The sequence below is a fragment of the Terrapene carolina genome, unplaced genomic scaffold (genome assembly GCF_002925995.2).
Source record: "Terrapene carolina triunguis isolate 2854851 unplaced genomic scaffold, T_m_triunguis-2.0 Scaffold96, whole genome shotgun sequence".
NCBI classification, from domain to species: Eukaryota; Metazoa; Chordata; order Testudines; family Emydidae; genus Terrapene; species Terrapene triunguis.
Window position 1 is genome coordinate 5,661,242 of NW_020664447.1, and position 22,769 is coordinate 5,684,010.

Sequence of the window (22,769 nt, forward strand, 5' to 3'; positions counted from 1 at the left end):
TCCCCTGCAATTGTTTTGATACTTTTGAATTCTACCCAGAGTGTTTACATAAGTGTACAAACAAAGGAAATATCTGAAAGAAGTGGCAGTACTTATTTCACCTACAGGTTGGGATGGTAACGATGGAAGAAGTGGTTGGCATGCGTAGTAGGTACTGTATGGGCAATACGTTTCTCAGCATATTGGAATGTTATTCACATTTTGTATGGAGTGTTAATCCCAAAGAGAAGTTAGCCTGTCTGTCATTTATGAGCAAGAGATTTTCTTGGTGAAGTGGAGCAGCATTAATATCTGGAATTGATAGCTATTCCCAAAAGGGGAGGCCAGCACATCTATCATATGGGAAAAGACATTTCCTGCTGGAGGGCAAAGTGTTCGTATTAGAAAGGGTTTGTTATTTTGGACAGATGTCTACTTCTTGGCAAGTTCAATAGTATTAAGCTGTTTGATTTGCTGTAGTATATGCAAGTAAAGTTCATTTATTGTTTTATCATCGTACTTTGTAAACAAATCATTTTCTTTGCTGATGTGGAGTTAATTAATTTTGGAAAGAAGGAGTAAAAAGTGTGAGCATCTGCCAGTGTTTCAGGACTGTTACAATGACCAGGAAATATCACTTCCTTAATTTGGCCATGGAGACTCCAGCAAACATGCAGTACGGGTGCAAGGTCATTTATGAATTCATTCAATGGATTGGCTTTATTTAGTGGTTAAATTCTATTTTTCTGAATATTGTTAGGCGTTTACCTCAGTACAACTCTAAACTATTTTGTCCTTGGCTACTCAATTGCCTTTGTCTTTACTAAGATCTTGCAGTTGCATCACTTGCTAAATAAATATTCTCTTACATGAAGTTTGTGTTACAGTGCATGTTTGCTGCACTGATCACAATGGAATATGTTGCATGATTACAAATATACTACAAAAAAGCACAGAAGTATCTAGGCACAGTTTTGGTAAAATATTGGTTTTTACATTACACACATTTTAGGTTTTCACTACTCAAAGCTGTAAAAACTTATGCAAAAACTCTGAGGCCAAATTCATTCTCCGTTGACCCCAAATGAGTTAAATGATGTATCCACTGGTTACCAAGTATTGTGGTGGATTCTCCATCACTGACAATTTTAAAATCAATATTGAATATTTCTCTAAAAGATATACTTTAGGAATTACTTTGGGGAAGCCTTATTGCCTCTGTTATACAGGAGGTCAGACTAGATGATCACAATGGTCTTTTCTGGCCTTGAAATCTATGAATTAAAGGATGAAATTGGCCCGAAGGGTATTCTATTTGTAGGATGGAGAGTGTATGTAATGCTTAAAACAGGGAACTGGCAGTTAGGACTACTGCCTTTGTGTTTTTGACTCAGTGTGACCTTGGGCAAGTCACCTGGCACCGCATTGTGCCTTAGCTTACCTTAGTATAAAATGGGGATAATACTTAGTTACCTTACAGGGATGTTCTGTGACTCAATTTATATCAAGTTCATATAAAGCACTTTGAGATTCAACTGATTATGTGCCCAGTATCTAAAGATTTCAATTGTTTACAGTATACATTTCTGTGGAACTCTTTTGCCATAGAGCAAGACAGGTGGTGAATGAGAGCCTCACAATAGCTCTTTCTTCACTAAGCATCCACACTGCTTGGGACAGGACAATAGGTTTTAGCCAGATTGTTCCAGATTATGGAAACTGCATTAAAAATTATATAAAAGAGAATGTTAAGGTTGCTTGGTGAAGTGCTCAAAAATCAGGAAATCCAGTGTCAAGGCTGTCCATATAACCTTAACTTTACCCACTTGTATATATGAATTAAAATACGGTTTTAAATACTAGGCCACATACTACAGAATTTGGCCATAATAATATTAACTTTGCTATTCTTTCTCCCACTATGCAACATGTATCTTGCCATATAGGCCATGAATGAGGCAAGAACTCTACAGATATTCCTAATTCACTGTACATCTTGTGTTTACATGACTTTTATTGATTTGGTCTGGAATATACAGAGTACGTGCTATCTGTATGTACCAAAAGTAGGAGAAAAATGTATGGGATTCTACTATAGTATCTGAGAAACATTATATGATGATGCAATTACTGACTATTGTGGTACATAAGGAGAGCAGAATTAAGGTATCTCTTTTTGCATTTTTGAGTGCCTAACTATGCAACTTATAGGTTTTCTTAACATAAGGCCAGGTGTCCAATGATGTCTGCACCGATCTCCACCCTCCCATGTGAAAAGCATTCGTGGTAGTGTCTCCTGTTCTTGTCCCAGAACCCACAGGGAGTACACTGTGGGCTTGGGATCTGTGCAAGAAGGCTGGAAGCGGGACAAACTGGGGACAGGGTCATCTAGTCCCATGTTGAGTGCAGATGGGGGTAGACACAATATCCTCTTCCAATGGTGCTGCATATAGAATACCTCAGACAAGTAAGACAAGCTATGTTATCTTTCCCATGGAGCTCCCTATGTGGTGGGGAAACTTCTTGCCCTTTAAAGGGGATCCTGGGTCAGCAATGATAAGAAGGGGTAGGATGAAAGGAGAGTGAGACTCTAGAGTTGTGGCAGAGGGACAGGGTCTCTGCGTCAATGTCTCAGGCTGCTTGTAGATCCCCTGGGATCGGTGGAATTTGCGGGCAGCTCCTCCATCTAAATCTGCAGAGTGGTAAACCCCCTGCTGCCAAAGCAATGATCTCGGAGAAACTGGCAGAGGGGATTCCTTGCAGAGTTTTCCTTCCCCAGTTTTTACCAGGGCAAGGAGCGATCTGGCCCAATAGTCTGTTTCATTTTTTTGATGGAGGAAATACAAATATTTCCAATACCTAAGTTTGCAGCAGCATCCTGGAAAACTAGAAGTCGTCAGACCATGAACAATTTGGTAAGGAATAAACATGAGGTGCAAGCTACAAATATAAGACATTTACAGAACTATGAATTTCGAATTATTTTTAAAATGGGTTCTCTTTTTTGTCATTTTAAGTGTTTGAGAAATGCACATATTTTTATAAGACTCTGCAGAGTAAATGTTAAGATATAGCTTCAATCCCCCTTCCAAAAATCCTGATTCAGAAATCTCTCTACATATGGATTTTATATGAGAGCAGAATTACATAATGCTAGTTCAGTCGAAACAACCATTTCTTTGATAGCAGACTTCTAATGGATGCTGGACCGATATCCCTAGTTAGCTTTTACCTTCCTGGCAGAGATTTATGCACACGGAGTTTTCGTAGCAGTACGTCAGAAATATTAGGCATGACATCAGAGCTATTCTTTGACTCCTCATCTTCAGTGGCGCAAGGTATAGGTGAAGGCCCTGAGGACAATTTCATAAGACACAATTAAGTCACTGTAAGAAGTCATGTGTTAATACAGAAATCAGCCTCCCATAGATTTTAAAAATATTCCATGTCAGCGGAACTCTGCTGTTATTGAAGTCAGTGGAACTTTTACCATTGGCTTCAATGGGAGTAGAGTTAGGTGAAAAGCTGAGTGCTTTTAAACCCCCACACTTTGTCTCCACAGTCTGAAACGTGTACCTTATTTATCCCAACCACCAATTTATAACCCATCTGTTCATTATTATAATAATCACTAATACTAGGGCAGAGATACCTTACTTCCCTCTCTGAACAGTGGCAGCAAGAATAACTATTCAGAATGGCAATCTGTTGTGTGGAAGGAAGGAGATAATGAGGGAAGGAGATATTCTGGCAGGGCACAGTGCCTCTGAACACATTGGAAAAGAGCAAATACTCTATTTTACTAGGTGAGCATTTTCCTAGGAACCCCAGAAGTTGAACCAGAATAGACTGTTGGAACATATAGTCCAGTGCCTTTGAGCTTTGTTAGTTGATCATATCATTTTGGAATTTTGCACTAGATGTTTTATAACAAGGCACTGTCATTTACCAGATGATTTAAGTGCTATCTGGCCAAGATTATTGCTGGTGTAGAAAGTACACTATACTACATGGCTTCACTGTTCCCCCGAGTTGTGATGGATATATGATATCTAACTGATTTATACTACATGTTCATTTGCTACAAATGTGACAGAATAGTGATACTGAATTGTAGTCTTATATTTCTCTCATCTTCACTAGGACCAAGGTATGGCTCTCAGTGTATTTCAGTCACTTTTTCTCATACAACACAGGGTCTCACCCTTTTCCATACCAGAAGCCCCCTACTACCTCATTCCCATCTAGTGGTTAGCAATATGAAAAGGACAAGGTAATTACACTGCCCTGACAAGTGTTTGTGACCACCCTGGACAAGACTCATTTCTAGAACATGAACACTTACAAACAAAGCTGGAAAGCCTATGAATACTCATGTTCACTTCGTCTAGATAAATCCTTCCTGTTTAACAAACTCTTGGACTTGGGAAAAATGTAAGAGGTAGTAAGAAAAAGCTCTGACCGTTTAAAAATGTGCATGATAGTAGTCGGAGTTGGAGAAGCTTAGTGGAGGCAGATTCTCTTCTAATTATACAACTAAATTTGTATTTCCTGTTTTCTGTACCTTTTTAATACTTAAAAATTGTCCAGCACCCACCTCAGCACTGTTGTGTATATGCCCTTAAGAATAACAAGCCTGCCTAATAACAGTGTCTCCAATTTACTGGGTCTGCTAATTTATTTAAAAGTCTATAGTTTTAAAGTAGTGTTTATCCCAAGGTGACCAAGACAGACAACTTGACACTGATAAGATAAGATGGAGCCAAACTGTGTGATTCATAACAAAGGAAACTGTTGGCACCTTGGTTGTTACTGTATGTTTTAGTAAAATATTACGCCAGTTGGAAACATTAGGTTAATTTCATTACAATGTAAGGAAATAAGAAACTCTTTAATAAGTAAACTAAGGATTCTGCTCCTTGCTGCTCTTCCCAGTGAGGTGAAGGAGTTGATTTTTAAGGCCCTGGCTAGAGATTCCGATGTGTGGTTGGCTTCTAAATGTCCATGCTATGCCTTAGACTTTGCGTGACACCTTAGACTTGCAGTCCTATGTAAAATAATATGTAGAATTTCAGAATGTTTTCTTCTCAAAAGTTCTAAGTCTGCCAAATCTACATGTGTGAATTTTGAAAGGTAGCAATTCCAGCCCTGCAAACTTAGGTTTGCTGAAAATGACTATTTAAAGGTATATTAACAGGATTAAGAGACTACATCCACTAACAATATCACTACAACCAAGATCCCTTTAAAATAATTGTGGGGAAGGGGAGTGTGTGTGGAGGGAGGGGGGAAGTTGTGTCTTTTATTCAGGCTGTGATACTATGATGTGATTTTCTGTGATGATACAGTTGAAATGGTTAAAAGTAAAGCAATCTCTCAACTGTTTTCCTGTGAAACTGAACCTTCAGGTTTTGACAGTGTCTTACGTAAGGAGTGCAAAGCAACAAAATGTATTTCTCCTCCGCTGCACTGTGGCTTCCTTCACCTGTCTCTACCCTTTGTGTAAGCCTCTTGATGTAGTCCAAGGTCTGCATGGGGAAAGGAGTAGAAACAGGGCAGGTGGGGAATGGGATGCATCATTCCTCTCTCCAGCACTGTGGAACTTAGTGAAAAAGATATGCACACCCAGGCTATATTATCTTCTCTACAGAGCATATCCCACCCTGGGGATCCTAAGAGCAGTAGCCACCTGGAGGAATCCATGGTAGTGAAACTCCAATGGAATCATGTTGCTGGAGATCCCAAGTGGGTCTGGTGGGGAGGAGGAAGAAGTGGAGTCTCTGCTCACCCAGCCCTAACCTCCTGCAGGTCCCAGGATAGCTGCCAGGTTTGGAGGTGAGCCCCACAACCTATTTTGCATATTATCCAGCACCCCTGACAAGATAATGTAGGTGAACGGATGTTTGCCAGGGAATCCTTGCAGAAGTTTCCTTCCCCTGAGCCTTCTTCCCTGTTGTACGGGATATTTGCCACAGTTTGTTTTTCTCTTGTAGTGATACTTAAAACTGAACTCTAGAGTGCAGAAATATTTAGGATATTTAGAAATATTTCCTAACTGGGTGACTGAAGTTAGGAATGTCAATCCTTATTTAAAGCCACTATGTAAAAGGTGGCCTCTTTTTCACAAGTGCTGAGTACCCAAAACTCCCATTCAAGTAAATGGAAATTGTGAATGCTCAGCACCTCTGAAAAACCAGGCCACCTTTATGTTAGGGTTTTAAACACAGATTTAGATGACTGATTTTAGGCACACAGGTTTGAAAACATTGGCCTCATCCTTTACAGTCCCGTCACTAATATTACTTTTACCCATTGGAACACATGTCACAGAGCAACATGGAAATCTCTTGAGGAAAGGGAAGCTCATTTGCTCATTTGAATGGTAGCCCCACACAAGGTAGTACATCTGATCACACAAAAAATCATGATACAGGAGGTTAGTATAAGCATGTTGGTTCATCTATGCTACTGCCATCCACTTCCAAGGTGAAATCCTAGCTCAGGTCAATGGGAGTTTTTCTGTTAACTTCATTCGGGCCAGGATATCATGCCTTGTCTCCACACTTCAAAAAGGATGTTGAAAAATTGGAAAGGATTCAGAAAATATCTACAAGAATCAATCAATGTCTGGAAAACCTGCTTTACTGCGAGAGAGATAAGAAGCTCAATCTAGTTTATCCAAGAAAAGTTTAAGGGTGACTTGATCACAGTCTATAAATGTCTACATGGGGAACAGAAATTTGGTAATCTAGCAAAGAGAAGCTAGGGCTGTTCAATCTAGCAAACAGAAGCATAACAAGGTCCAATGTCTGGAAGCTTAAGCTAGACAAATTCTGGCTAGAAATAAGATGTATATTTTTAAACATGAGAATTATTAACCTTTAGAACAACTTACCGGGAACGTGATGGATTCTCCATTGCTTGAATTATTTAAATCAAGATTTGAAGTCTTTGTAAAAGATAAGAGCTAGCTCAGCTAGAAGTTACTTGCTTGAAGAAAGAATTACTGGATTAAATTCTGTGGTCTGCATTTTGCAGGAGGTTGGACTAGATGTTCATAATGGTAGTTCTGGCCTGAAAACTTATGAATTAATGATGTTAATAGGAATCTTTCCATTTATTTCAATGGTCTTTGGATCACACCCCAAATGATTATGAGTTAAGCTTCTCTCACCTTCACTCTCACACAGATTCATCGATTATAAGATCAGAAGGGACAACTGTGATCATCTAATCTGACCTCCTGCATAACAAAGACCATAGAGCTTCCCTGAATTAATTCCTGTTCAAACTAGAGCAGATCTTTTAGAAAAACATCTTTTATTTAAAATTGCCAGTGATGGAGAATCCACCACCCCTCTTGGTAAATTGTTCCAATGGTTAAAAATTTGCACCTTATTTCTAGTCTGAATTTCTGTAGTTTCAACTTCCAGCCATTGGATCTTGTTATACCTTTGTCTGCTAGACTGAAAAGCCCATTTCTGTTCCCCATGTAGGTACTTATAGATGGTGACCAAGTCACCCCTTAACCTTCTCTTGATAGCTGAACAGATTGGGCTCCTTGGATTCTGCCACTCTAAGGCATGTTGTCCAATCCTTTAATCATTCTCATGGCTCTTCTCTGAATCCTTTAATAGAATCATAGAACTCGAAGGGACCTCAAGAGGTCATCTAGTCAGTCCCTTGCACTCATGGCAGGACTAAGTTTTATCTAGGCTGGGGTGGCCAACCTGAGCCTGAGAGGGAGCCAGAATTTACCAATGTACATTGCCAAAGAGCCACAGTAATAAGTCAGCATCCCCCCATCAGCTCCTGCTCTCCAGCCCCCAGCGCCTCCCGCCCGCTGGCAGCCCCACCAGTCAGCGCCTCTCGCCTGCCACAATCAGCTGTTTCACATGCGCAGGAGGCTCTGGAGGGAAGGGGGGAGGAGTGAGGGCATGGCAGGCATGGGGGATGGGTCAGGAGCCTTGGGGGAAGGGGTGGAGTGGGGACAGGACCTGGGGCAGAGCAGGGGGTTGAGCAGTGAGCACTACCCGCCACATTATAAAGTTAGCATCTGTAGCTCCAGCCCCTGAGTCAGCGCCTATGCAAGGAGCCGCATATTAACCTCTGAAGAGCCGCATGTGGCTCCGGAGCCACAGGTTGGCCACCCCTGATCTAGGCCATCCCTGACAGGTATTTGTCCAACCTGCTCTTAAAAATCCCCAATGATGGAGATTCCACAACCTCCCTAGGCAATTTATTTCAGTGCTTAACCACCCTGACAGTTAGGAAGTTTTTCCTAATGTCCAACCTAAACCTCCCTTGCTGCAATTTAAGCCCATTGCTTCTTGTCCTATCCTCAGAGGTTAAGAAGAACAATTCTTCTCCCTCCTCCTTGTAATAACCTTTTATGTACTTGAACACTGTTATCATCTCCCCTCTCAGTCTTTCTAATTTTTCACCAGTGCCAAATACAGAGGCAATATAATTTCCCTTCCTTTACTCAATACATCCCTGTTTATATATCCAGGGATTGCATTATGGCCACAGAATCACACTGGCAGCTCACATTCAGCAAATTATACACCATGACCTCAAAATCCTTTTCAGAGTCACTGCTTCCTAGAAAAGAGTTCCACATCCTGTAAATATAGCCTGCATTCTTTGTTCCTAGATGTATGACTTTACATTTGGCCATACTGAAATGCATATTGTTTGCTTGTGCCCAGTTTACAAAGCATTTTGGATTGCTCTGTATCAGTGACCTGTCCTCTTAATTATTTACACTACATTTGTGTCATTTGTAAACTTTGTCAGCAATTATTTTGTGCTTTCCTCCAGATCATTGATAAAAAAATTAAATAGCATAGGGCCACTAAATGATCCTTGAGAGACCCCATTAGAAATACACCAGTTAGATGATGATTCCCCATTTACTGTTACTGTACTGTCAGTACATTCTCAAAACATAACTAAACACCATTTCCTTTTACATTATTTGGATAAAAAGACTGCGTGAAATAAACAAGTATTCCTTCCAGCTTGATGATATTGCACCTCTTTCCTGTTCAGCTGCTTCACTGAGTTCAGGCAGTTTAAGTCCAACTAAATTTTGATTTCGCATCAGAATATGCTCCTGTTGAGAAAAATGGAAATATTTCTAAACAGAATAATTAGATGTCTCAATTTAAATATCACAGCACTGTGAAAACTAAGGTCAACATTGTATTTCTGAAATACACGTATGTACATATTTAGGAAGTATGCAGAAGGAATTAATTGTAGTCACGTATTAAATTGTATTAAATTGTAAGACTCAATAACTCAGGTATAAAACACTTCAACCCATTTTATTTAGTAAAGTCTCCAAACTAATGAATCTTCAATGTAGATTTATGGTCACCGCTGTACTTGCTCAATGCCTATAAGGATTTGCAAAAGGCATTTATTTCTCTCATTCACTGAAAGTCAATTTCTCTCTACGCAAGTGGAAGAAAATAAAAAGTTCTAGATGTTGTTACTGCTACAATAATTCAATGTAAAACTGATCCCAAGAAGGAGAGAGGGAAAAATGCAGAAAAGGACATTGAAGTGGCTGTCACTTAGCCCACTTGTCCACTAGGAATTCTTCACAAAACCCCTTTTATGTTATTACTGCAGGCTAGTGCTTCTCACTGTTATTGCAGTCTATGGTGCCACTATGCTCCCAAGCAGAGAGGGGATTAAATTTTGCAAAAAATGAATGTAGATAACATTCTTCTCTTAAGTGTATTTATAAGTCATAAACACTGTCCTTTGCTAAAAAAGGTTCCTTGTTAAACCTAAAGATTAATCTCTTAATTTGAATTTTGCCTCATATCTAAGTGTTAATTTCCTGATTTCAGGTACTGATTCTGTTGCATATAAATTTAATTTTACTGTATTTATTTTTAGGAATCTCTATGGCATTCATATGATTTGAGTGCTTATTGAAAGAAATTGGTTTTCCAGTACATAATTCTACATCTTTAAGTATGTAAACAAGAAAAAGATGACTAATGGTCTGTCAGTTCTCAGTAATACTGTGGAGTTAAATAACCTACTTTAAAATCTGATGTTCTCTTTTATATCAGCGCTGTGTTAACCTCCCATATAAATGGCTGGAGGCTTGCAAGAAGATACCTTGGTTATGTCATTGTAATTAAGAATCAGTGAAGGGTGTCTTTTAGCTCTAATGAAAGATTTACTGCAATTTAATTCTTCTTTGCAATACATATGTATCAGTTTGCTAATGTTTGTGGGTGGATTATCTTTTAAATGTCATGCCTTTCTAACAATCACTTTTAAAAGCATGTACTTTGATGCTAAGACACCTACAATTATCAAGCAGATTATTTTTTAGACTTAAAAGGCCAAATTCACCCTTTGTGTAGTTCCAGTGTAGTCAGAGTTACACCATTAAAGAATTTGGCACAGCAGCTCTTGCACTGTCCCCGTATGTATTTTGTCTGGGAGACTTTTGCGCTAATGCACCAGGCACTTTGAGAGTTTATCTGAGAAAGAGCAATTTTTATTTTTTTTTTATCTTCACTATATCTTGTAAACCAAGGTTTAGATCAAAGGCCAAAACCCTTTAAAATTACTATTTTTTTAACAGAAAGACTCAAATGTGTTCAACAGAGCTAAACAAAAGTGACCTTTTAAAAAAAGGGGTGTCTACAATAAGGACAAATAAGATACCATTGACTCCAGTGAGAGACATGTAGGGGTATACCAGGATAGAGTCAGACTTTAACGAAGTACAGTAGCAGTGTATAAACTTTAGTTGAACCTTTAGATCCATATACAGTTCTCAGTCCACACACACCAAATTCTATTAACATATAAAGTCAGAGAATGTCTTGTTTTGAGGGAGAAATTCTGGAAGGAGCAGAAAAATATAGCATATAGAAGAAAAGGAAGTGCATAAGCAGAAGTAACACTCTTAAAGAACTTTTTTTTTTTAAACGTAAGGTTTGTTGATATATCCTCAGGAAGGAAAGCTTTTCACATCTAAATCTCTCCTTAGAGATTAAAATAGATTATTTCACTCCCAAGTATTACTTAAATTGACAAGACAGTTAATCAACTTCTTCCTGTTTACATGTAATGCACTATATCTAAAACTGAAATACTACTGTACTATGTGTTATGTTCACCTTTATATTAAAATAGAGGGAAACAACTAATGTTTCCCATACAGCCATGTGATAATTTTTTCCCCATAAGACAGTTTCTGGGAACCAAGAAATGTGTATGTAACAGCAGCATGTGTGTTGTGAAGAGATTGCAGTTTCTATGGCACTGAGAACAAGAATACCCTAGTGGAAAGGAATTTTAAATCTACTTATTCAATAAATAGGAACGGAAAAATAAAAACATAATACTATGTTAACTTTGCTGTAATTCTTTCCATCTCTTAAGCATAAGCTTTCTTGTAATTATAAAAATAGTAATAAAATAAGAAAAAGTGACTGTTTCATAGAGAACACACCAAGACTAAAATGTAACAAAATGCTGCTTTTTTGTAGTTTGATTTTCTGGTCCAAATGATAAACATTTTGTTCAGTGCATTGAAGCCACTTTTTCAGTAGAACTGTTTAGGAGTACCACTAACAGTATTCTCAATAAGGGCCTGATCCAAAGTCCACTGAAGTAAAGGAGACTTTTCATTGACTTCAGATGGACTTCAGATTAGGACTCAATTTTCTAAACATAACAGCTAAAGTTTTAGCTACGCATGTTCCATTAGTACTGAACTGTGTTTTGCATCCAATGCCTTTTGTATCCAGTCAAGAACATAAATCTCAGAGTGCTCAGAGCCCAGAATAATAACTGCATATTTTTAAATAAGTTTTTACTATGTGAGACCTAGAAAACGCACAGTTAGATGAATAATAATAGAATCAAAAGAGTCTAGTCTGCACGGTCTCTTATGAGAAACAGAAAAAATGAAAAAAATCTGTTTTCTTATATTTCACTATCCAATCTCCTCAATTCTATCTCTAAATGGTACAAGATTATTTTTTGCTGAGTCTATTACAGTGTAGCACTTTAATAAGTATTAATTATATAGTTTTGTGATGTATAAACTCAGTAGGTCACATATAGGATATTGCAACATTATGTAACTTAGTGTAACACTACATAATACTATTTATGTCCAGAAACTCACCTCTCTGAGCTTTGTCAATTTCTGCATTCGAACTGGTTGAACTTGTATTTGGAGATCTTTGAACGTTAATGTTTTAGTCAACTGATTGCTGGATTTATTACTAATGGCAAAGCTTTTATCTTCTTCAGGTGGTAATTTAAAAGGTGCCTTTTCTTGATGTCCAGATTCTATGCTATCCCACGATACAGCTCGTAATAGAGGAGGGCGTGTTCCAGATGCTTTAAGTTCTGTTTTACAGGTAACTTTAGGGTCCATCAGTTCTGGTACAGAACTTTTTAATTTTGGGTCCATAGTACCTATGCCTGGTCCTTGTCGATACATTCTTAAAGGAAAGTCATTTTCTTTTGATTTCTTAGGTAATGGTTTTCCATGTTCATTTTCACAGCTGTTTGTGCTTGTGTTAAGAGAAGTTTTGCCAGCATCACTGCCTGAAGGGGAGGATTTGGGTAAATTATCCATATGTGTAAGTGGATCAAAGTTTTCTTTTTGTGCAGAGAGTTTCTCTTTGGAGTTTTCAAAACTAGTGGAACGAGGAACCAACCTTCCCTGAGAAACCTTCCTCTGATCATTCTGCTTTCGATCTGTTAAACCTTTTGTGACATTCTGAAAGAAAAGGATATGTATAAAAGATATGGAAACACTGTGTGTGGGGGGAAGGGGGGAAGCTCGATTGCATTGTAAAGGAACACTTCTGCTTTCACTGCCATTTGCTTATAAATGCTTCATTGTAGAGGAGGGAGTAGGGGAGATTTTGAAAGACCCAGAAAGCAGGTAGGTGCTTGGAGGCACGTTGATGATCAATGGGAGATGGGTGCCTCTCATTTGTGCCTTTGAAAAAAAATCACACCCCCACTTCCAGGGTCCAATGCAGCTAGGCAAAATTACATCAGGCAAAACTCCCTATTGACTTCAGTGTAAGATTTGCCTGAGTAAGGGCTGCAGGATGAGGTCCATAAATGTGTCAAACAAGTAACCTTACACTGAAGAGAAGAAATATTATTGGCATGTCAATCTATCTGGTTTACAATGAATGATATTTTCACAAGAAATTTGTTGGAGCTCTTTGTAAGGAGAGCCTAAACAAGTTTAACCAGTTAAACCATGTCTGGTTTAATAGTACGCTTTAGGGGACAGACTTCTTTATGTGTTTGAAAAGTACCTACGACACACACACAAAATAAGGAAACAGAGTGAGCGGAGTGGCGTATTTAATTGTGAAGGACCACTTCCCCATTCACTGCCGTTTGCTTCTTTGGAATGAAATATTGTTATTACATTTTTAATTGATTACCATCATCATTTTTATTACTATTATTTTATCTGAGGATATCAAAGTGCTTATATGCATTTACCCCTACATCTCTCAGCATGATAACTTTCCATTATTTCCACCCCCCACCAATATATGAGCCTTCATATTTCCAAAGTTAAATCACATCTCATTTTCTCCCTGTGTTTCTAATCTCTCTGGGTCCCTTTCTGTTATTTCTCTGTTTACTGATAATTGCAACTCCGCCTAATTGAATATTATTGGAAAATTTCTTTAACATGGTGTTTACTCTTGCCTTCTGATTGCAAAAGGCTAGACTGGGCCTTTGCCCAATGCTCTAGTTGATGCATGAGAAGGAACTGTCACAGTAAACACAGATTCTTCCTTACTCACCTATTGTTCACAGGAAGAAATGATTTACACCACACCTTTACTGGGTGCACATTACTTCCCCACCCCTCCCAGAATCTGCCAGCTCTGCTGTGGCCTGTATATTGGGGGTCAGAGCCAGGGACCTGCCTATTCCTTACTCACATGCCTGTAGGAGAGAAGGGATGGAGGAAGTATGGGGCATGCACCCCATCCTCTCTTTACTGTGGTAAGGAGCACTAATGCTGAGATGCAGGGAACATGAATGCAGATGTGCAGGGTCATGTGTATGTGTGGAGGTGGGAATCTTTCCTTTTATTCCTTGCATGGCTGCATTAGGTTGGGTTACAATATGGTTCTAAATGTTAACTATGACCCTGATTCTGCAACACTCAAGTCACATATATTCTAAATTTTCCTCACATAAGTAGCTCACTTAAAATCAATGAAACTACTCATGTGTATAAACAGGAACATAAATGTTCATACGATTAGATCCTAAGGCTGGAAGCAATTTTTCCCTCCAGTACTGCAGTTGACCCCTCCTGACCTCTCAATTCAGTGCTGTATCTCATTTCACTTTGATTACAATCTTTCAAAACCACACAACAGTATTCTTATCTGAGCCAACCTGAGTTTAATTTCAAGGGTAAGAGTTTGTAAGACACTGTATCAGATGCTTACTTCTGCTGCTTGCCCTTCATCCTCTTTTATAATTTTGCTATTCTAGCAAAAAAATAAAAAAATAAGTCATTTGTCTTGCAAGACTTTTTTTTTTTTGACAGACACAAGACACCTATTGCATTTAATTCTGCTGTCTGCTAGATGTTCAGGGATGATATTTTAATCTCTTAATATTTGTTGCATTACTTTACTTGAAGTAGAAATTAGATTTATGGACTGGTAACTGACAAGATAGTGCCTCTGTCCTTTTTTCTAAACCAGGAACACATTAGATCTTTTCTAATCTTCCAGTGGCTCTCCATGATGTTTCAGAGAACTGTCATTATGCTGTGTGTAACTGGCTTTCAAAGTCAGCTCATTAAGCTTACCATAACCTAAATAAAAGATGTATCTTTAGCCCTAACTTTTGCTACTTTTGGTATAGAGACTGCTACTGAAAGCATCACATTATTCTTAGAGAGTAATAGGACAGTGTAAAGTGGTATTATTATAATTACAGTATACCACAGCCAGCACCTGTAACTCAGTCTTACCTGCAGTGGAGACACTGACCCAGCACCCGTGGCTGTACATACATCAGACCCTAGAATAGTAAAAAATATATGATCAGTCTCCTGATCTTTTATTTTTTGTTTATTATATTTCAACAACACCCAGACCCACCCACCCACAAGATAATTGAGGTGGAGAGTTTCAAGGCACAACACTGAAAATTTCCCACTTTGATATTAGAATTCATAAAGTTGTATCTTAAAGTGGAAATAAATAAAACAAAACAACAACAACAATAATAATAATAATAATAATAATAATAGACAAATGCCCATTCTACTGCAATAGAAATAGAACATTAATTATTATAGCAAAGCTTCACAGTTGAGGACAATAAAATACAGGATATAGAACCTAGGAATAAGCTCAAAATAACTGTCTTAATATATCTGTTCCATCTTGTATTTAGCTGTGACACTCTGAGTAAGTTTCCCACACCTGAAGAAAAGCTCTATCTGAGCTGGAAAGCTGGTCTCTCCACCCACTTTGTCTCTCTAGTATCCTGGGACTGACACGGCTACAACAACACTGCATACTTACTAATGTATTGTGGGTATTCACAAACGTCATCATTTTCAAGGAGAGAGACTTGTGAATTTATGAATCCTGGCTACTTTTCAATGGATGGAAGTGTAGCCTAATGTGCATTTCCCCCGGGCTTTGTAAAATAGTTTAAATTTGAACATCTACAGATAACTTTACCTGTTGGGATTGGAAGAGTGAGAGAGTTGCTCTGAGATGGTACAGGTGAAACTCTTGGACTAAGTGTAGGGGAAACAGCTACATTAAAACAGAAAAAAAAAAAGCATTAGGTAATTTTTTTTTAAACTTGGCTTGTGGTTTCCTAGCTTCCAGCTCAGATTAAAACACCCCAACAGACAGTGGTAGCATAGTCATCTGATGGTAATGTTCATGGCCAGAGCATTTCCAAATCTCAACAAATTATTTCAGATGCCTAAACACGTTTTGGGGAAATGGAAACTACACCTCTACCTCGATATAACGCTGTCCTTGGGAGCCAAAAAATCTTACTGTGTTATAGGTGAAACAGTGTTATATTGAACTTGCTTTGATCCACCGGAGTGCGCAGCCCTGCCCCCCCGGAGCGCTGCTTTACCACGTTATATCAGAATTCGTGTTATATCGGGTCACGTTATATTGAGGTAGCAGTGTAGTTTCTAAAAATATAAACAAATTGTATTGAGAAACAAATATGCTACTTCCTGAATGGGCTAAATATGATCCTCTGATGCTGCATTTTGGCTGCATTTGTGGATCATCCGTAGGGGCTGTCTGCACTGCAACACAGGGAAATGGATGTACAGGAGTGAGGACTTGGGAATTTGTACACAGTGTGAATTGAAAAGGACCAGAACCCACAATGGAAGCAAGCAGCAAGCTGATTCTGCGACTCCTAGTTATATCTTGCAATAGTTTGTGGATCATAGACTGGTTGGGTTTGAAGGCCCCTGGAGAACATTTTGTGACAAAATATTTGACATTAGTCCCATTGTGATACCGCATATTTTTCTAAGACCAATGCCCTTACATGTGCCCACCTGTTTGCAGCATCAGACCGATAAGAAAAAACAGTTAAAATAATGACAACAATAATGGGTTCTGGCTTCAATGACCCCTTCCCCCAAAAGACAAGCAATTCCAAAAAAATGATGGTAAAAGGGGTATCAGGAATATTATCTTACATATATAATAAACCCACAAAGTAAACTAGTGAAAAAAAATCATACTGAGCTTACAGTTGGTCAGAAAACAAAAATGTTGCCTACGGGAATTTTGAATGAAAAAAAAATATCTTGTTTTTTCCCAGAAAGTTTCAAACAATCCTAAACAAAATGTTTGGTTTCAAATTGACATTTCAAAATGAAATGACAATTTTCACTTTGTTTCCTTTAAAGTGTCATTTTGTTTCAGTTTTTCAAAAAATTTTAAGTTGGAAAAAAAAAGTGTCATTTCAAATTGACATTCCAGCATAAAATGTCATTATGTTCATTTTTTAAACCAAAAAATGAAATAAAACAACTTTTTAAGTCAACATAATTTTAATTTAGTTTAGAACTATGGATTGAAAAACAAAATTTTTATTTATATATTTCCTGTGGGGAAAAAAATCAAATCATAATTGACATCTTCCCATGTAGAATTTCTTATGTTGAGTGGGAAAACTCTCTGCACAAAAAATGTGTGCCAGCTCTAGATTAGCTGACTAGAAAGGCCTTATACTCAGTTTTGAAGACAGTTAGAGAGAAATATCCTCAGGGAGATTAATAATAACAAACTATGTGCATGGATCATGTTGAACATGTGCCTTATACATTTGCAAACTTCTGGATTTCTATGTTGTATGTTATTTTCACATCTTGCACCTACCTGTGGGAGATTCTGGAAGACTGCTTCTTGATTTTCTGCCTCTGCGCATTAGGAACCTCTCACTCACTCTCTTTGCTTCTTCTAGTAACTCAAGATTCTTCTTTTTATCTTCATCTGAGATTTTGACATCTGGCAGTTGGCCATTTACCAGATCAATCACCTGACCTGTATTGTCTCAGTAGCAAAGCATGTGACTTAGATCTGTATAGTATAACCCTGTCTCTAGATAATTTGTTGCATATTTTTAAAAAATCATGTGCACATGTCATATGGTTTAATATATACCTATAATTGAGCTATCAACTCATATTCACTAACCAATCACATTTAACTTCACTTTCCAGTGGTGGTGTGCCCCCAGATTCAGGGACCAATCCTAAAAGATACTGATGATCTCCTGCGAAACGAAATCACTGGAGGTGAAGGTGCTCATCACCACCTTAAACAGCTGCCTTAACATAAAACTTGGTTTTCTATATACCACCCACCCTTTTATTTATTTCTAAGATTTATTTTCCTTATTTATAAAAATGAGCATGGCACTATCCCTATGTCAGCTAGTACTGTCAGCATTTCTGTTACAAACTATTTTTTGTGAAAGTTTCTGCCTGTAAAATTTTTCAAGCACAAAGTCCCACAAACATCCTTGGCAAAGGAAGTGCATACTTAACTTTAAGCACATGAGTAGCTCTATTGGCAGGTTTGCAGATTGGGGCCCAGAGTTTTGCGTGTGCAAATATTTGACCGTCTGTAACTGTGATTGTAATTCTAGAAGCTGGTTTTGAAAATTTGATCAATAGGGTCTACAATTGTTCTTCTTCTATTTAAAATCTAGCTTTTCCCGTAGCTTCATACTAAATTTTCAAAACCACTTGGTAACTTAGAAACCTAAGTCCCATTTTCAAAAGTGACTTAAGGCATCTAGGAGCCTAAGTCACTTTTGGAACTAAGTGGTAAGTCACTTAGGTGCTTTTGAACATTTTACCCTAAGGGTCTTGTCAAAAATCCACATCAGTGGGCCTGATCCAAAGTCCATTATGGTAAGTGAAAAGACTCCCATTGACTTCAAGTGCTATGGATCAGGTCCTCAGTTATCTTTTAAAAAGAGTCTAAGGGAACTGACTTCTCACCAAACAATTCTCATTTTCTTAGTTCAGCATTCTCATTTTCTCACCAAACAATGACATCTCACAGTGCATGCATGACTTGGGTGCTGCTGTTCATCTAGCTAGCATGTAAGTCTAAATATGGTACAGGGTTTTCCAGTCCACTTAGATCTCTAGGCATTTTAAAGTTTAATTTCAGTAGTGCCATAGTTTGCTTGTTTTCTCACATATTTGATTATGTCTGACTTCACATGTCTTGAGCCATCACATACCATATACCATGCTATTTTAAAAACAGCTCCAAATATAGTTTTAGAAAAACAAATCTGCCTAAATAAATTGCTAGGATTTTTATTAATGAAATCATATACTCATCATTTTAATATAATCTATAAAATAAACTGAAAACATCAAACCAGAATCTTGACTATTAAAGTATAATAAGAAACGAAACATTTCTAATGTATTTCAATATCTAAACTTAATTTCACATGAACCATTTTTCCTGTTGTGTAATTGGGTCTGGACTTCTGAAGTTTGTTTTTCTTTCCTTCCTTCTTTAGGTAGTAGCTCATGTCTGTTTATTCCTTTATCTTTTCATACTTTAGTGCAATCATGCCTATAATTCCGTACATTTTGTACTGGCAAAGGAAGGATGTTGTAACTAGAGATGGGACTGCAGCAACAATCCAGATATAGACACACATGGGATGAAATCCTGGTTCTATTGAAGTCAATGGGAGTTTTGCCACTGACTTCAGTAGGGCCAGCATTTCATCTCCAAACTTTGGGAAGTTTTCCAAATGCATATACGTATAATAATGGTCAGATTATATCACCTTTATTCCTACTGAGTAATACATTATTCCATAAGTAGCCACACTGAAGTCAATGATACTCTTCATGGAGTAAGGTACTCATTGCGAGAAAGGGCATCAAAATCTCCCCCTAAAGAACGTGCTAATTTTCATTAAATGTTTAAGTAGCTGATACCTTAATTGACCTGAATATTTTGACAGATACTGGATCATGAAGTTTTTTTTTCTTTTAATTTGATATCTGATTCTGCACAAGGAATGAAAAAATAGAACCACTGTACAATAATTTTCACAAATCAGGAGTTTCTAAGAAGACATATCTCCAACCTTATAAAAAAAGGAGTAAGCTCTATTTTATTTTATTACTGTATTTTGAGGTGCTAGAAGATATGTATTTCCCTAGCTCTGCTCATGTGTGTATTCTGTGTATTATTCAGCACTTGTAAACTCAGGGTGATAATTTATCCTGCTATACTATCAAGTATTTTCTGTGCATACATTATACTCAGTTTTCAGAGTGGTAGCCATGTTAGTCTGTATCAGCAAAAACAATGAGGAGCCCTTGTGGCACCTTAGAGACTAAGACATTTATTTGGGCATAAGCTTTCGTGGGCTAAAACCCACTTCATCAGTGTGTACAGAAGAGGGCATTATACAGTCATTCTAATTTCTGTGGGCCAGATTATCCACTGATGTATATTGGTGTGCTTCCACTGAGGTCGATAGACTATGCTATTCCAGTGGAGATCTATTTAAATCTTATTTGCACATGTCAAATTTTGTTTTGGGGAAAAAACATTAACATTAACATTAATTAACATTACTATTAACAGAACTATTTCTTACCAACTGAAGTCAGTGAACTAACAGAAGTCCTAGTGTGTCGGTTAGAATGTCTCAGATGAGGACTATGAGGTCTAGGGAAAAAAACAAAACAAAACATAGCAGTAAGCAACAAGGAAGAAATTAAAAAATGCTTTTATCATATATATTCATTGACACACCAAAGTTTCTACAAAAATAACATGTTTTCTAATTTACTGGTATGCCTTTTGGAAAAACACAATATAAAAATAACTAACTCTCCCTCTCCCCCACAATCACAATTTGATATCCAATTAACTATTGTCTCAGAATGAAAAGAAAGAAAGAAAGAAAGAAAGAAAGAAAGAGTATGCTCAAGCTGATAAAGGTTTGTATTAGTTTCCCCATAAAAGTGAATTATGCAAATTTTATGTTTTAGACATTTTAAGTTTTCCAAAATCTGGGAGAAGACAGACAAATATCCTTTTTTCAAAGTTCTGAATTTGCTTTATTGAAAGGTGTTTACATAGCTGGCTGTTTTCACTAAAGCACGATCCAATTAAAAATGAATGAAAAGATTCCCTTTGACTTCAATGGGAGTTGGGTTAGACCCTAAAAAAAGAAAAAAGAAAAAGAAAAAAAAAAAAGCTTGTTTTGCTGAGATTCCTCTGATACAAGGGAGAAATCAAGGAAGCAGTGTATTGCAAAAATCACTCTCAACTGGTGGAAGTTTTGACTTTTACTGATAACCTTGAATTTCATAAATGTATCTACTATTTTTCAACAAAAGCTGCACCTTTTAAGTTCAGCGTCATGATCTAAGACTGATGTAAATGTGGTTCATGGCAAGAAATACTTTCCAATGTGTGTAAACTGATAATTTGTTACGATTATTTGTTTTCTCTGAGATAAAAAAATTCAATTATTTTAAACAGATATTAAGCTGCATCAGGATGAGGAACTGGGTAGCTCAAAGGACTGATAATAATGGTCCTGATTCAGCAAAGATGTAAACACATACTTAACTTTAATCATATTGCTAATCCTATCCCTGTTCAACAAAGTATTTAAGCATGTGCTTAACTTTAAGATAGTACTTACATCCCATTGACCTCAATGTGTAAGTGCTTTGCTGAATAGTGACGGTATTATTAATGTGTTTAAAGTTTAGCATGAACATGTGTTGAACTGGGGCCAGAATCTGGAATTTCTCTCTTCCATTTCATTAATTCAAAGATCTGTTACATAGAGCTATTACCATCTGTTAACTGTTTGATGGCTATTTTAAAAATGAATGTGGTCTCACTCAGGTTACCAGCCAACTCAAATTCTTTAAAAGAAAACTCAAATGGTTTTGCCAGTATTCTGAAGATTTCCCTCTCTTTGGGAATAAGAACATTTCCTTTATTGCCAACACAAGTTTACTAAATAACGGCTTGCACTGGGGAATCTGCAATGATACAAGCTTTCCCACAATGCATGTGGTAATGAAATGATACAGAATAGTAGTTATTGATGTTGATAGTTATAATGGTATAAGTTTTAATAATTTATTCAATATTGAAGATACTGTACACAGACTGGAACTAAGAGTGCATCTAACAGATGTGTCATCAACTAAATATGCCAAGAGAAATCATCAGCATTTTCAGCAATGCATGAAAACATAAAATGCAAAATATAAGATTAAATTAAATAAAGTATTTGCAAAGGCTGTTAGTACAAGTTGCAAAGCATTTTTAGTTTACTCGATTTCCTTTGGAAATTACTTTCCATTACAGTTAAGCCTTGTTACTATATTGTTCTTACATACTATAAATAAAACTTCTGCTTAAATTGGTACTTCCTTTTTTTAGTTAATTTATTGGTTTTGAATTCTTTACTAATTTAAGCTTCAGATAAATGGAATGTTCTTGATTTTTCTAAGTACAAAATATTGTGTCGATACATAGTTCTTGCAAAGTAGGTTACAGATTCTATTTAATATGAATGACTGCTAATATATATAAACTTTTCTGCATGGTACTAGGCTATAATAGTAGCAGGCATAATTTAAAACAGCATTCTAATTAGTTGGGTAACAAAAAAGGAGTGGAATAATCAGATTCAAACTATGCATTCTGTACACACTTATTAAGCTACATGAGTATAAGCTAACGAAGAAGGAACAATATATATTAAGGATTTTAACAAAAAAAACATATTTCCATTTTGGGCCAAATTCTCCTCACCTTACATACACCAATATTCACTTGTGTGAGTAAAATCAGCAGGATTTGACCTCATAACTACAACTAGTGGACTAGAATGTGGGATTTAGCCATTGAACTGACTATGGGGTATACTGCCCTATGAGGAGCTCAGGGAAGAATTGTGCCTTCCTCCTGAGGTACAATCCCTTCCCAAGCTGCCCAGCTTGTGCTCCACTGGTGGTCACTGATGCAGGGTCAAAGGGCTTGGGATACTGTGCATGGAGTAAAGTGTGTGGAAGGAATAGTCTTTGCACAATTGTTACAGGTCCCTCCATGCACTGCACAAGGGCAGAGGGTTCCAGGACACTCCATCACATGCCAAAGGGACAGAGGCAGCAACCTTTACTCACAAGGTTACATTGGAGTTACTCA

General features: G+C 37.3%; 1 protein-coding gene across 1 annotated transcript in view; it reads right to left on the reverse strand.

Moving 5' to 3' along the window:
- MRVI1 (murine retrovirus integration site 1 homolog) overlaps nucleotides 1-22,769 on the reverse strand; it is a 71,827-nt gene that overhangs the window by 33,541 nt on the left and 15,517 nt on the right. Inside the window, exons 3-9 of the mRNA XM_026651492.2 lie at nucleotides 20,188-20,258; nucleotides 17,418-17,591; nucleotides 15,732-15,809; nucleotides 15,011-15,060; nucleotides 12,155-12,757; nucleotides 9,019-9,097; nucleotides 3,212-3,332 (exon numbers count right to left, since the gene is read on the reverse strand). Coding sequence (XP_026507277.1) covers nucleotides 3,212-3,332; nucleotides 9,019-9,097; nucleotides 12,155-12,757; nucleotides 15,011-15,060; nucleotides 15,732-15,809; nucleotides 17,418-17,591; nucleotides 20,188-20,258 — 1,176 coding nt within the window. The remainder of the gene's footprint in view (nucleotides 1-3,211; nucleotides 3,333-9,018; nucleotides 9,098-12,154; nucleotides 12,758-15,010; nucleotides 15,061-15,731; nucleotides 15,810-17,417; nucleotides 17,592-20,187; nucleotides 20,259-22,769) is intronic.